The 15,984-nt window shown below is 43.2% G+C and overlaps 1 protein-coding gene across 3 annotated transcripts in view; it reads right to left on the bottom strand.

The window, feature by feature from the left end:
- Nucleotides 1-15,984, bottom strand: part of atrn (attractin) — a 138,281-nt gene that overhangs the window by 98,889 nt on the left and 23,408 nt on the right. For all 3 annotated transcript variants that reach the window (XM_085441610.1, XM_085441611.1, XM_085441612.1), the window contains exons 6-13: nucleotides 15,497-15,665; nucleotides 13,994-14,084; nucleotides 12,780-13,029; nucleotides 12,233-12,416; nucleotides 11,249-11,403; nucleotides 7,317-7,401; nucleotides 3,552-3,772; nucleotides 1,029-1,150 (exon numbers count right to left, since the gene is read on the bottom strand). In XM_085441610.1, coding sequence (XP_085297736.1) covers nucleotides 1,029-1,150; nucleotides 3,552-3,772; nucleotides 7,317-7,401; nucleotides 11,249-11,403; nucleotides 12,233-12,416; nucleotides 12,780-13,029; nucleotides 13,994-14,084; nucleotides 15,497-15,665 — 1,277 coding nt within the window. The remainder of the gene's footprint in view (nucleotides 1-1,028; nucleotides 1,151-3,551; nucleotides 3,773-7,316; nucleotides 7,402-11,248; nucleotides 11,404-12,232; nucleotides 12,417-12,779; nucleotides 13,030-13,993; nucleotides 14,085-15,496; nucleotides 15,666-15,984) is intronic.

Here is a 15,984-nt window from a genome sequence, read left to right as displayed (position 1 = left end):
ATCTTTTACATACAAACATGCCATTCAAAGTTCCTCAAATCACTCAAACACACTCACACGCTTATGCTCACTTTGAATTTCTGCAGGTCATTTTGATCATGTCTAAAATGCCTAAATGCATTGAGTAGCTTGCAGTTATATTGGCAGACTAAGATATTTGCATTACCTAGCAGCTGAACAGGTGCAGTGAGTGTACATTATAACAGAGCTGCAAGATGGAAAGGTGTGTGTAGGGTGCTACTGATCATCACAGAAAATCCCCAAAAAGGTTCGTTTGCACGCATACATGGAGCGTCCTATTCTGGAGCATTGTTGCATGGCAGTGAGTGTAGACTCAAAAAAGTAATTTTCCATTAACATAATGTAAGCACTCAGATTCTAGGGATCAGGGTTATTTTGATTTCTTTTAAGGACACATGGGCTGGACTGAGACAGGCTGTATTTTTCCCTCTGATGTGTGTTTTAAGATGAAATAACCTTTGGAGAAAAATGGAAAAAGTTTGTGTAGTCCATTGAAAGCAACAAAAAGTTGCCAAAATTAGTGAAGCTGCACTGGAATTGGCTCCAGGAAACTATTGTGTCTGAGCATTCATTATTCTGTGCTTCAAAGAGCCTCTGACTGCTCGAGATCATAACAACACTACCTATTCATGTATTACAATAAGTTGCAAAATTGCACTCGGCTTGCGTGGCAACAAAATGTTAGTTGGCAATGTTTGCTGAAGTGAATACACATCCACGCATGTAAACATCAGATTGTGAAGTTCTGCAGCTTGCAGAAAAACCACTGGTGTCCAACAAAACCATTACTTTGTGTGTTTAATGTCCAACAAAGGGTTTTTTCTCCCCCAAGCAATGAGGTGACTGCAGGCAGTAAGCCCAGCAGGCCCCTTCTCTACAACCTGATATATCCTGCTTTCTGGATCCTCCCAGGCTTATAAGAAGCACCTCTTCAGCTCCTATATGTAACACAGTTAGAGGCGATGTCCCCAAATGCTCTGGGCAGGGTGGAGAGCAAGTTTTCTTACCGATGCAGAGGTGCAGTTACTTCCAAGAGACACGCATTGGCTCGAACACCACTGGCAGCCGTTGGTGTTGGCAGTGCAGCTGTAACAGTCGGTATACTGGTCACATCTCTCAGCATCACCGTCTGCAAAATGTAGAACAGGGTGCACTTTTTTTTTTTAAATTTATAAGAACAGAGACAGAAATCTTCCAGTCAGTTCAAAAGTCAAAGCAACCAGTAACTCTGTTTCTGCCATTAACCACAGCTCAGTCAAAACATTTGCCGTCTCTTTCGGGGTATCCAGTGTTGACTGCCAGATCGCATCCCTTGTATTTAATGTGCCGGAAAGAGATGCCATGGAGCGGTTTCCATCTGCCAGCACTGCTGTAGAAGCAAGACCGGAAAATAAGACAGCCGTGCCGAAGAGAAAGACTGATGTTTCTGGGTTTTCCTCTTTGTGTGACAACTGACAAACAAACGGAAGACAACTCTCAACAGGAACCAGAGAGAGAAGGCTGGACTGTCCTTCGTGATTACCTCACTGACACGCACGCTCACATGTAAGAAATTGTGTGTGGGTGCATCAGTGTCACGAGTGTTAGCGTTGGGGGATGTTTATAATTAGAAATCAAAATGTAATAAAACCTCAATGCAATTAAAAACCAAACAAACACATTTGCACATCACACAAAATGTAAACAAAAACAGAATCCAGGATTTTATTTGGTAGAGAAAACAGAAACCATAATGAGTGTTGAAATTGGGAAAATGTACTACTATATTAGCTAATTTTGAGCAGCAATACATCTTTAAAAAGTTGGAACGGAGGCAAAAAAAAAAAAAAAGACTGGTAAAAAGTAAAAGTAAAAAAGTAAGTGGTCCTAAAATGAAACAGCCGGTGGGACATTTTGCAACTAATTAATTGAATTAGCACCAGGTCAATTCCTGTTTTTACTGCCAGAGTTTCTCAGAAGGTGGGCAGAGGTTCTCCAATTAGCAAAAAACTGTCAACAACAATCAGAATGTTCTCAACATAAGATGGTGAAGTCCTTGAATATCTCATCATCTACATAGTATGCTTGCACTAGTGCACCAGTGGCCAGTCGTGCTCCTGTATGCATTTCCCCCAGCGGAAATAATATCTCCAGTTCTAGAGAGAGTGTGTCGACAGCAGCTCTCTCTGATTCTAGTGGCCCCTTGATGGATGTGGATATAATGAGTCTTTTAGCACCAAGGCCTTGGCAGTTTCATCTCTGAAGGGACCTCCTCTCTCAGGTGGGAGGAGAAGTGGTTCATCCGCGCCCGGATCTGGCGCCTTCATGCTTACCTGCTGAGAGGTCTAATGTGATAGATAAGCAAGCATAGTAGCAACAATCTAGGGCCTCAACCAGACCTTCAAGCAATGGTGCTAGGACCGGCGCAATCCTCCATTCCAGTGGTCTATTCTGGATATTTTGACATTGCTGCAGGAGATTCAGCAATATCTGCTCATCTTATTGGTTTTGATTGGGTTGCACATCTCCTTGTCATAAGTTTTTGTAAAAGGGTTTGCCGCCCGAGACCCGTGGTTAGGTTCAGTGTCCCTGCATGGGTCTTTGGTGCTGGAGCCCCCTTGTAGACCCCTTTGAACCCACCGAGTCCATGTATACAAAATTTCTTTCATATAAGACTGCACTGGTTCTCCCATTGGCTTCTGAAAAGCGAGTAGGTGACCTTCACGCTCTGTCTGTGCATCCCTCCTGCACACAGTTCTCTCCTGATGGCCTCAGGGTCGTATTGTACCCGAATGCGGCATGTTTACCCAAGGTCATTCCTGCATCTTATAGCTCAATGGAATTTGAGCATCTGAGCTTTTGCTCCTCTTCTTTTGCATCTAAGAAGCAGAAGAGGATGCACGTGTGCTATGTACAAACATTAAGAGCACTCAGAATGTGCTTTTATGAGACCAGTTGTCTGCTTCGCTAATCCGACTACAGGTAGACCCCCCTGTTTAAACAGAGGCTGCCCCACTGGATTATAGAAGCTATCTCACTGGCATACAGCACCAAGGATCCCGCTTTGTCCCGCTTCTTTGTGCTGGGTCTACTGCACACTGGTGATGCTGGTGGTCCGACTCCAGTTTGATGGCTGCTCTATGGGGTGCATATATATGTTCCATACTTATGTGTTGCACCTCATTCCTCTCCTTCAGGGAACAGAAGTTATAGGTATAACTGTTTGTTTCTGGATGATGCATGAGGGCCATATTTTCCACATTCCAAAACTTACCACACATACACAAACACGCACAAGCACACACAGAGGAAAACACCCAGGTGACATATTTTTTCGCTCATTTTCCCTCTTTGATGTGAGGAACTGTGTTGGCAGCCCATGACAAACAAGCCGTTTCTGGCAGCGTATGCATCTCATCGGACATCAGTGAAGCGAATGCAGATGAGTTCTGCACACACTGAAGGAAAGCATCGAGAACCCCAAATTATCTTGGATTAGCTTCACGTGTCACGTCCGTGCGGCATTTCAATGCAACTGCAGCGTCACCTACATGATCTCGTGTTGCAGGAGGGCTGCTGCTGCTGTTCAGTGCCGATAACGTCGCTTTCCCAAGGCAGACAGGCCTCCTGGGTGGCGTTCCACACGCAGTGAATTCCTGGCCAGGCCTGGCTGCAGGACGTCGGGCTGGAAAAGGCCGAGCAGCTGGGCGAGGTGTACGTGAGGACATCGCGGAGCAGTAAACTGTTAAAGCCACCGAACACGTACATAACGCTGCAGGAGAACACAAGAAAAGAATTAGAGGACTACAGGTGAAATAGATGTTAGGAGGGAAGGGATTCAGGAAGTAAGACAAGTGAATTTCCTCCCTACTATTTTGCCCAATTTCAACCCTTTTTGCACACTCTAAGTGATCCTCCTCTTCTCTGGGCTTCAACCTGCCTCTTAAGTCTGCTAAATCCCCAACAAGCGCTCTCTTCCTGTGCAGATGGACCTGACAGGACCCCCTACTGTGCGCGTGTTAGAGTGCATTTTGATGATGGGTCCAGGTCGTTTCTGAAGATGTTTCTCCACTGGCCTATGTTCAGCTACTGGGATTACTCTGCGAGCGTGGGCCTAAGCGTATGCATGCTCTCAGACTCATCCACCAATTACCCATTCACAGGCTGCCCGGTCGGGTAGATGGGTAATTTGCACAAGTCTGATCAAAAGCCACCCCCACTCCACTGGATCGTGGAGGGCACACTTCAAACTGCACGCTGAGGACATCCTGCTGAGTGCCTAGATCGGGAGGAGGAGAACATGGTAGTCTTGCAGGGGACTACATCAGTTAACCACTTTCTTTTCTTCTCATTTAAAAGATGTGAGTCATTGTAGAGAAAAAGTCTTACGGATAGTGAAAGCGTGTGTTTTCCCTCCCAATCATTTTCTTTCAAAAATATTATGAAAACTGTTTTTTAACAGAGAATTTAAAGAAACTGAGATAGCAAGACACAGTTCAAAGGAAAGACTGTGCCAGGTTTTTTTGGGGGAGCCTGAAAGCAAATGCAGATCCTTTACTTTAAAGTTCAGACCAAAGGATGCTTGGAGAGTTTTGCTGTAGTACTTAAGTTAATGTGGAGCAGGTACAGTGGGGCAAAAAAGTATTAAGTCAGCCACCGATTGTGCAAGTTCCCCCACTTAAAATGATGACAGAGGTCAGTAATTTGCACCAGAGGTACACTTCAACTGTGAGAGACAGAATGTGAAAAAAAAATCCATGAATTCACATGGTAGGATTTGTAAAGAATTTATTCGTAAATCAGGGTGGAAAATAAGTATTTGGTCAATAACAAAAATACAACTCAATACTTTGTAACATAACCTTTGTTGGCAATAACAGAGGTCAAACGTTTACTATAGGTCTTTACCAGGTTTGCACACACAGTAGCTGGTATTTTGGCCCATTCCTCCATGCAGATCTTCTCGAGAGCAGTGATGTTTTGGGGCTGTCGCCGAGCAACACGGACTTTCAACTCCCGCCACAGATTTTCTATGGGGTTGAGGTCTGGAGACTGGCTAGGCCACTCCAGGACTTTCAAATGCTTCTTACGGAGCCACTCCTTTGTTGCCCGGGCGGTGTGTTTTGGATCATTGTCATGTTGGAAGACCCAGCCTCGTTTCATCTTCAAAGTTCTCACTGATGGAAGGAGGTTTTGGCTCAAAATCTCACGATACATGGCCCCATTCATTCTGTCCTTAACACGGATCAGTCGTCCTGTCCCCTTGGCAGAAAAACAGCCCCATAGCATGATGTTTCCACCCCCATGCTTCACAGTAGGTATGGTGTTCTTGGGATGCAACTCAGTATTCTTCTTCCTCCAAACACAACGAGTTGAGTTTATACCAAAAAGTTCTACTTTGGTTTCATCTGACCACATGACATTCTCCCAATCCTCTGCTGTATCATCCATGTGCTCTCTGGCAAACTTCAGACGGGCCTGGACATGCACTGGCTTCAGCAGCGGAACACATCTGGCACTGCGGGATTTGATTCCCTGCCGTTGTAGTGTGTTACTGATGGTGACCTTTGTTACTTTGGTCCCAGCTCTCTGCAGGTCATTCACCAGGTCCCCCCGTGTGGTTCTGGGATCTTTGCTCACCGTTCTCATGATCATTTTGACCCCACGGGATGAGATCTTGCGTGGAGCCCCAGATCGAGGCAGATTATCAGTGGTCTTGTATGTCTTCCATTTTCTGATGATTGCTCCCACAGTTGATTTTTTCACACCAAGCTGCTTGCCTATTGTAGATTCACTCTTCCCAGTCTGGTGCAGGTCTACAATACTTTTCCTGGTGTCCTTCAAAAGCTCTTTGGTCTTGGCCATGGCGGAGTTTGGAGTCTGACTGTTTGAGGCTGTGGACAGGTGTCTTTTATACAGATGATGAGTTCAAACAGGTGCCATTCATACAGGTAACGAGTGGGGGACAGAAAAGCTTCTTACAGAAGACGTTACAGGTCTGTGAGAGCCAGAGATTTTCCTTGTTTGAGGTGACCAAATACTTATTTTCCACCCTAATTTACGAATAAATTCTTTACAAATCCTACCATGTGGATTCATGGATTTTTTTTTCACATTCTGTCTCTCACAGTTGAAGTGTACCTCTGGTGCAAATTACTGACCTCTGTCATCATTTTAAGTGGGGGAACTTGCACAATCAGTGGCTGACTAAATACTTTTTTGCCCCACTGTACATCAGTCTCTGTCTTCAATATAACAACTCAAACCTGACATTAAGGACTACAGCAGTAGAGCCTGTTTTTTTAAACCTTATTACGGCTTCTCGTAAACTTGCTTATCGTCATTTAATACATTTAAAAAAAATACCGCTCAGTTCAACTGCTGTGAACTTTTGATTGCGCTGAACTCGAACAGTTAATGAATGCATGAACAAACTTTGAACTGCTCCCAAGGAAGTGGAGTCATGAGTAATATAAGGACTGCCCCAAACAGGGGTAGTGATTAATGTTAATATTTAATGTCTTCTATACAACAGGATGTATAATGTAATATGGATCGCAGCGTCTTGCTCTGCTGGCAGAGCAGATCATATTTAGTGATGACTCATCGCTTCTGCTCGCAGCACCATCCCCATCACAATCTATTCATATTGCAGACTGATAATGAAATGTCATGTATGGATCCACACAGCTTTTCCCAAGGCAACAAGGGTTTGATTTTTCCCTGTGATGCATTGTTTGCTTGTTTTCCTTTGCTTCAAGTGTTTCCCCTTTGTCCCCGCTCTGTGCTGCCATAGTGCAAGACCATTTCCTTATGCTACACCATAAATTCAACACAATTTAAGAAGCAACAATAACCCCACGTGTGTTGCAATTGTCCCCTATCAAGCAAAGGACGTGTATTTGAAGGGTTTAAGCCAACAAAGGAACTCTGAGGACTCCCTTTTATCAAAAAGTCTGCTGCCAATACTTGAAAATCTCTTGTTCTGTTCTCAACTGTCACTCTGAATGCCAAAGCATCCATTCATGAATTCAGCTTCTCTTTCTTAACAATCCTTTTTAATCGTTTTTCGACAACAAACGGCAGCTTTCTACGTTTTTGCGTTCCTCATTTCCTCTCTGCTGATGTTTTGTGGTTGTTCCATCATCCATCTAACAAGTCCACAGCGATCATAAATAAAACAAACAGGAAAGGAATGGAGTGAAGAAGAAAAATCATACAGGAGCTCATGTTTAATGAGATTCATATATGTACTGCAGAGGATTTTCCACTTTTAATCCGGTGAGTTTTCAATTACGTAATTAATTAAAGATTACCCATCACTGAAGATTGCAGAGTGTCCGAAGCGGTTGACATCGTGGTACAGGTCCGGTCGAGGTAAGACTGTCCACTCATCACACGCTGCAATGAAAAGAAGACAGAAGTTAAACCCTTCACCTGCTCCCACTCGTTATAACATACATGTCTTCAGCTGTGGCAAACTCCGCTGACACGCTCTGGGTGGTTAGCGAGGCTCATCTTCTCGTGTCAGACAAGCTAATGGCCGAAGTGACTGAGACACTGATCACAGGTAGTGGAATGCCATAGCTGAATGTAAAGGCAGGTAAAAGGTGCAGAAGGGGACAGAGAGTCAGTGATGGTTTTGTTTGACCCACATAAGCAGACGTAAGTGACCAATTTCCAACAGTCTGATGGTTCAAACGAAGTCTGAACTGGTATCCCTGGATTTGACTTGCATGTCTCTAAGCCTGGCCTTTCCATTTTTGGTGGTGGAAACTGCAATAGGGTGTTTTGAACCTGCGACACACTAACAAGTTATTCTGGGTCCTTTCTGCAATTTGCAGGTGGAAGAATTCACAATCTGTTAAACGATTAGGCTCTCAGAAAGCTTCAGACCCACAGATTTTGCATATTCATATGCAGATCTGTCAGTCTGAAGTTACACATATGGATGTTGTTATCCGAACTAGTGCTACCCAACTTGTTTGTCTAGTAACTAATAAAATGAAGCAAAGGAGAAATGTTTCTATTCTTACTGCAACTTACCTACAGTTTGAAATTCAGCCACTGGAAAGCCGCCGTGATGTCATGACCTCTAAATTTCTATATTGGTGTTTAGCAGGTAAATGAATAACTGAATGGTTTGATTCCTTTATGTTTGTTTTAATGGAAAGCAGCAGCAGTATGTGCAGCTATAAAATCTTAATGGAAAAAAAAGAATGAGCTTGAAAGTCAAAGCCTAAAGAAGCCAGCACAGTGACTGTGGTAAATCACATTCACACGGTACAATGCAGTGCAAGTCATCATAGTCTCCCAGAGGAGATGGACGGACATCTGTGAGAGCTCCACGTTCACGAGCAGACAGTGCCCTCTGGTGTCAGAGGATGGCACTGCAGCTGGTGTGGTGCATTGCCCCTCACGGTGGTTATGTTACAACACGATTTACCAATGTCAGGACAGTGGACAGCTCTTGAATTCTATGCTCTAATTGAGTTCAGCTTGTTAAGGAGAGACAATTAGTTCTCGGCGCGGGGTCATCTTGACTCTAATTACCACTGCGGCTGCTGACACCGACCCTACAGCTGGCTGGTGCTGGAGTAATATAGTGAGCTAGTACTTTCAGTCCAATTACAAAATCATAGAGAGGATGAGGAGTGGCAGGCAGAGGTCAGAAACAAGGAGGGGAGGGGTTGGTGGGCTTAAAGTTTATTAAATCTAAAAGTTTGGCTCGAATAATCTCTGGGGAAATCCCAAAAACAATTTGGCGCCAGGGTCAGATGAGCTAGTCTCATTTCGCCAGGCAAGACACAGCATGCGGTAACTTAAACATATGTGGCACATGTTGCCTCATCATCCGTTCTTCATACCACAAAGGGATGTCTTAGTCCGAACCTGCAATTCTCGAGAACAAAAGCTGTGAGAGATCGGAGGACGTGTGTGTGTGTGTCTGTGTGTGTGCCCCTGAGAGATAGTTTCACTGCTTGTCAATCATGATGGAAATGACACAGCAAACCCTCACATGTCCCGGGGCAATTTTCTGCCTCCGGGGAATTCTCCCATCCAGAGAGAGTGAAGTCTCTCATTAATGAGCAGCTTGCGACGGCACTGCGGAAGGAGGCAGACTCAATTTATGACAACGTTTATAGGCAGTTAACAGAATGAGGAAGCCGGGATGGTTTGTGACAAAGCTGTGTTAGCTTACATTAGGACAAAGAGGAGAACTTGAAACAGGATTATAATTAGTTCTCAAAAATCAACTCTGATCTCAGTATTTTACTTGTAAAAGGAAAGAAATCTGATTTTCTACTCTGCCAGCAGTCTGCACAGGGGCTCTGCTGTCAAGTAATAATTTACAAACCTAAGGTATCCCGAAGAATTGCAACATAGCATTCAGAAAAGAGACTGCATGAATAAACACGAATAAATATAGTTTATGTCCCCAAAGCTATGAGTAGGAATGCCCACCCTGCTTTACAGACACCCTGAAATCCTCACAGAGCAGCTTGGAGGGGAAGGTCCATAAAATTGAACTTGCTAGTTTTCAACCCTGAAGCCCAGGTTTTCCTTTATGTCACTAATTTGTATGAGAAGTGCACATCAGACACACTAATTAAAAATTGATTTAATATCATAACTCCCTCACAGCAGGTAGGTTGGAGCAGCAGGCCCCAGCCTTTGCATCACGGACCGGTTTAATGTCAGACAATGTTTTCACTGACCGACCTTTAAGGTGTCGCGGATAAATACAACAAAATAAAATGATACGACCAAGACAAAAACTGTGGTATTTTGTAAATATAATATTAAATGCAAATTCACTGTATAATTGTGTAACTTTATTAGCAGCGTCCTCCTGAAATGCACCAACAACATTGAGAGTAACGTCCTCCTCTCTCTGGTCGCTATGGTATCACGTAAATATTTCTTTCAAAATAATACACACAACTACAACACAGGAAAAGACCCAGGGAAACAGAGTTAGTGATGAAAACCCTGAGAACCATAAATTTCACACCCAAGCCTCAACTCTCGCAGCGAAGTACCAAACGACTCCGTCCCCAGCCCCCGGGTCCGGGGCTGCGGACCGCTGGGGTAGAGGATTGGATCTTACTGGGGGCGACTTCCCGTTTTGTCCAGGAAAGCCCTTAAAGCCACTCAAGAGGAGTGGCTCTTTTTTTGCAACACGAACTGCAGTAAACACCTTTGTGTGCCTTCCAGTACAATCACTGGTAAACCAGTATGACTGCGTCTGAGAAAAATCCCAGACGACAATTAACTACATATGTCAGGTGTTTAAGAAAACACAAAACAAAACCTGCTCGTGCTCACCCTTCCAGGGACGGGGCTAACACCACAGACTTCCTAATACCGTCATGTTGAAATGAGCAAAAGGAAAGAGCTAGAAGCTTCCAAATACTTAGGCGATATTATTTCAAAAGCCCGAACTTCAAGAAACAAACTAACTGTCTGGGCAAACGGACAAAGTTTGCATCCCTAGCCAAGGCAAATTCCCAATTTTCACCTTTTAAAGATGATCCAGAGCCACATCAAAACTTTATGGATCGTTTCTTTTTTTCCCCTTCTTCCTATGCTCCCCCTTTGCAGGTAGTTTTAATGAAATATCGTTTGCAGTTTTGCAGTTTTTGATCTCGCTGACAAACAAAGAGTGCGTATCGCGTACTTCTGCCAGAGCTCTCGTCTTAGCGGAGGAGTAATTCCAAGCGCCAACTCATTCGACTGGTAATTTAAAGCAAAGTGTTTCTTCTGAAACGGTGAAAATCAAAAGCTATCTGGAGGAACAATAAATATTTTGAAATCAAAACCCCACAGGATTCAGCTTTTCCAAAGCATTAAGAATTATGAAGAACAGGATTGTTATGCACATAAATAAAGTGAGAAGTCAAAAAGCACCTTCACTCTCTCAGTTAGCTTTAATTTCTCTCTTTTTATACCAAGATCCAGCATAATAATACTAGTGTGAATATGACAAAAACACCACAGTGCTGGAAAGCTTAACAACATCTCGTTATGAGTATTTATTTATTATTTTATTCCAGTTATGAATAGAAGATGCGTTTTTATTGAGTCTGCAAGTTGCAAAAATCTGACCTTCTGTTGCTCCAGTGGAGCTTCCTAGTGACAACAAGAAGCCTGCCGCTGTACTAAGCAGCTCTCAGGTGTGAATGCATGTAGATGGGTGTAAGCAAAGAGCCTTAGTGAAAGGAAAAAGTCTGTGTGTGTTACTGACCTAAATTGTAGGCCAAGAAGTCCGATGAGAAGCACTTGGCGCCGTGGCTCATGGAGGTGTCGTTGTGGGTATTTCCACCAAACACCAGCATCATCCCACTAACCATCACTGCTGTGTGGAGGTACCGGAAGAAGCCGCTGTCTCTCAGAATGGTCCTGCACAGCCACAGTTTGGATTGTTGTTAAGCACTTGAACGCCACACGGCCCTTATTTTCAGAGCACCAGCGAGTTTCATTTTAAAATGTCGTCACGTGAACGCTTTTTGTAACTCAAGAGAGTTAAGTTTGTTTTCCTTACACATGCAAACTTTGCCTTAAGTACTGAATGTTGAACCTTGGCTTGTTCAAAGATGCTTCATCCGCAGAGTGCAACCTCCTGCCATTAGCAGAGGTTTAGACATGTGAAGGCTGCGCGGCACTTCTGTGACTAATTCTATCAAAATAAGGCGAAATCTCTGCAAGGTCAAAGTGCTGATTACCAAAATAGTTTTTACAAAGGTATCAGCTGAAGAAAAAGGGAAGTCAGTAAAAGAAGGCAGTGCATTTAAGTTATTACTGTAATGTAAATGGCATTTAAGTACCTGTATATCCTTACAGTGAAAGGTTTGGAAAGTGATAATTAAAAATAATTTGGGGGCTTATCAGGTCGACATATTTTCCGCAGTTGCTGGCCAGCTCCACACGTGTTCACGCTACTTAAAAAACTTTTGCGGTACAGCGTGCACATAGGCAGGACACGTCATGCACATTTGCTAGCTGTAAATGCTCCAGACTGCTACCTGGGATTTTCACACACCCACACATTCACATCATGCCGACTTTGTACTCAGGAGGTTGTAGTTTGACTGCATATTTTCGATCCAACTGCTTGCACTCTCGCACGTAACTGTGCTGGGTATGATCAGGGGTGCAGTACATGTGTGAAAACCCTGCTACTGTAGCATTTAAGCAAGCATATTTCATAACAAAACAGAAAATCTCTCACCATTTCCTCTTGCCCACATCAAACTTGTAAAGGTCTCCTGCTAGGCCATACTTGTTGGCGCTGAAGGCTTTGTAGCCTCCGTGGATGTAGATGGCTCTGGTGCTGGGGTCAAACACACTGCTGTGGCCATAGCCCCCCTGGACCAGGGCACCATCTGTGGACACGATGCTCCATGTGTTCTTGGCTGGAGGGTCACATAATAGGATTTTACTGGACAATTAAAATCTAAATTCAAGTTTTCACAATGTAATGAAATACTCAAATACAAGAGTTTTTACTAGAGATCATTACTGCTGGGCTTTGCAGTGTGTGAAAGACGTATCAGACTGCCATCACTTCTTATTGCTGATAGCTCAGGTAAAGATAACATCCAAGTTTAAAATGTGCTCGTCCATCAGCCACAGCCGCAATTGAATTCACCCAGTTTTCTCAGGCAGATTGTGTCTCAGATGACGACGAGACCTCTTAAGCATCTTCACTTTCTTTTCATAAACATGTATATTTTTAGTTTAGTTTGACCACATTCTCACAAGTGCCTAAAACCTACCAATGTTGTACTCTTGCACCTGGCTGATGTAACCGTACAGAGGACAGTGCCCGAACAGAACTAGCATGACGGGACCGTCCCCCTCGTGGACAGGAGGCACAATGTGGGCAGAGTGTCCCACCACGGCGTACTGCTCCTTGGCCCTGGGGCTTAAAAGGACCCAGGTCTGATTCTGGATGTGGAAAACCCACAGCTGGCTCGAGACATTTCCTGTAGCATCGATCTTTCCGCCATACATGTAGATCTTACCCTGGAGGGAACAAAGAGTGAAGCAGGATTATATGCACACTCCAAAGACTTTTTGCAGAATTTTGCTAACAAATTAAGTTAAACTTTCTTATAATTCACTGGAATAACTCACGGCAACAACACTACAGAGTCTGTATCGCTTGCATGTTACATATAAGAAGAATTATTATAATCCAGCAAATTGATGACTATTTTCATGTCTTGTTTGATATAACAAAAATAACAATACGCCTACTGCTGTTTCGCCTTCTCCTATGAATAAGCTGAAGATGGCCTGGAGGTCACACAGAATAATGGCTCTTCAAATTAAGAGCAGGCCATTTGACAGTGTTGGCTCCAGACTAAAAGTAGACATGATGAACATTTACGTAGGTGCAGCCAAGTTGGGAATTTTATTTTAATGCAGGAGCCAGTTTAGCTCAACCATATGACACGTGGCCATGTTCAAGTCCGGCTTATGGCCCTTTGCTGTGTGTCTTCCACTTCTCTCTCTCCCCACCTACCAATCTGTATTCACTGTTTTATTATCACATAAAGGCCAAAACATTTTTTTTTTTTTTTTAAATGCATCATATAATTTTAACGAAACAGACCTTTTGAGGCATCATGTGCAGTTTTCTATAAATCCGTTATGAGTAATGTCCTGAGAGTATGACGTCATGGTACATGACGTGTAAATTAAAATGATTTAAATTCTGTTTGTTAATCATCAATGGACCTCCTCCTCTTGTTATTATTCCACCAGAAATCCCCAAAAGTCTTTTTGCAGAGAGTAAACTGCCTCATTTCTGCATAAAAACACCCTGAGATTTATTTATATCCAAGCTGCAGATAACAAAAGGTTATCTAAAAGGCATAAAGAAAGAATAGGGAGGTTGTAAGATTTGTAAAATGCACCGCAGTACGAAGATGTAGTTAAGAGCATACACTCACTTTGTGCTTTCAACGACTTTAGCTTCACATACCTCGTGCAGGGCTAGCGAGTGGCCGTATCGTGGTGTGACAGTGTTGACGGAGGGGTCGAGGCTCATCCATGTCTTGCTGCTGACGTTATACCTGCAGGAACGAAGAAGCGGCTTTGCTCAGATTTACAGAAGGATTTCCCAGCTCGCTTTAAAATTGTATATGAAAGTGTTCAAAGTCTTTCACAAAGTAACCAAACAAAGCACAGCAAAGATTCTATTAATCACTTGACTCGCTGCATGAGATTATGCATTTAGCTGATTTAAAGTGTGATCGTAAATGCCGGCCCTGCAGCAAACAGTTTAGAGTTACTGCCTCGCTGCTTTTGCCTCTGCCAGCCTTTTAAGTTCCAGTTTTACATCAATCTCTCCTTCTGTTCCTGACTTATGTTGTTGTAGTACTGGCCAAACAATGTTTTTGCAGCACGTAAGGGCATCGCAGCAAGACGGCCTTCGGAATATAAACTGATCGCTTCATTCAATCCCACGATATTTGTTTGGAATCTTGTCACGGTTCGTGACATTTTGAGTTTTGAAGAAACCAAATGTTGAATTCAAATCATTTTTTGTCATATAGAGCCAAGTTACAACATCACTTTAAGGGACTTTTACTGTAAAGCAAAGGATATTAGATGAGCAAGCAAACATAAGGCTTCAAGTCTTCACATGTTAACGTGCTTTGATTTAATAAATCTCCAAAATTCGACAGTATTTGAGGAATGTGTGCTTGTTTAGGCAACCTGGTAGTTCAGTGTTTTAGGACCTCTGCTTTGGAAACTCAAGGGTCATAATAAATAAATAATTAAAATAAGATTGCAGCACCTTTGACAGATACCAGTGTATAACAAATATCTGGATCGCCAAGGCCTGACAGTAGGCCAGCAATCAAAGTGGATCTTATGTTCAGGTATAACAGTAAGAAAGCATTGTTACACTGGGTACAAGGTAACTAGTTACACTTAGGGGGATTATATATGTGTTCTAATTCAATTAAATAGGTTGTGCAAGGCGGACAAAATGATCATTTATAGTTTCACATGACCTAAGTTTAGGGAAAAAAAAGACGAAGAAAAAAACCACACCTTGGCTTACAGGCAATCTAATAAACCAAAACTTGAGCCGAGGGCATGTGTGTGATTGTCCTGGGTGGAGTTCAGGGTGATAACTTTGAGCCAGTGCTGTAATTTTATGGTTTTAATTACATGCCGTCTGTGTCCAAGACACACTGTCTGTACGGAGCTGTGTTCTTCTTCATGTCGATTTTCAGGAGGCGGGAAGTCCTGCGGCTTCTTCCTGACAGCCAAGTACAGCTTTAGCCCTCAGTACACTGGGCGTAAGTTTTAAATACTCAAATATTCTCCAAAAAAGACACTGTGTTTGAAAAGAACAAACCCTGCAGTCGCATAGCAACAAGGAGAACCAGTGTCTCGCAGCTCTTTTGGACGAGAGCTGCAGCCAATGCCTACAAATCAAAGCGAAGATGTTCGCTGGGGGGAGTCAACTTACGCTTTGACCATGTGATAGTCGGAGGCATTAAAGACGTAGCCTCCGATGACCCACATGACGCCCAGCTCAACTACAGCCTTGTGGGAAGCCCTGGCCAGCCCGGCCTCGGTGTACTCCTCTCGGCTCCAAAAAGAGGAATTGGCAGGAACCGAGACGGAGCAGTCAGGACCTGAGAGGGGAGGGAAAAACCACAGAGTTAAGGCTCCACAGGAAACTAGCCGATGTAGGAGGCTTGGTTAACTCAGGTCATTCCTTTAATTTCTACTTTTACAGGGACATAAAAAATATGACTGTACTAAAATAAAATCAGCATGAAGCAGGAAGCAGAAAACAAATTTGTTTGCTTGTTTGTTAAAAAGTCTTCACATTAAGAGGATAAAACTTCCAAGGATTTTATTCATTTAGAGCAAAGGAAAAGACATTGGGGACATGCAGAAGAATATATTTTTCCCACATTTACTCCCATCTAGTTATTTATTTGACGGTAA

This window comes from Copadichromis virginalis, linkage group LG19 (genome assembly GCF_057382275.1).
Source record: "Copadichromis virginalis isolate Kocher_CV1m ecotype Utaka linkage group LG19, C_Virginalis_male_GT1.1, whole genome shotgun sequence".
Taxonomy (NCBI): Eukaryota; Metazoa; Chordata; class Actinopteri; order Cichliformes; family Cichlidae; genus Copadichromis; species Copadichromis virginalis.
Note: the sequence above shows the minus strand (reverse complement) of the source record. Positions and strands in the feature narration are given on the sequence as shown.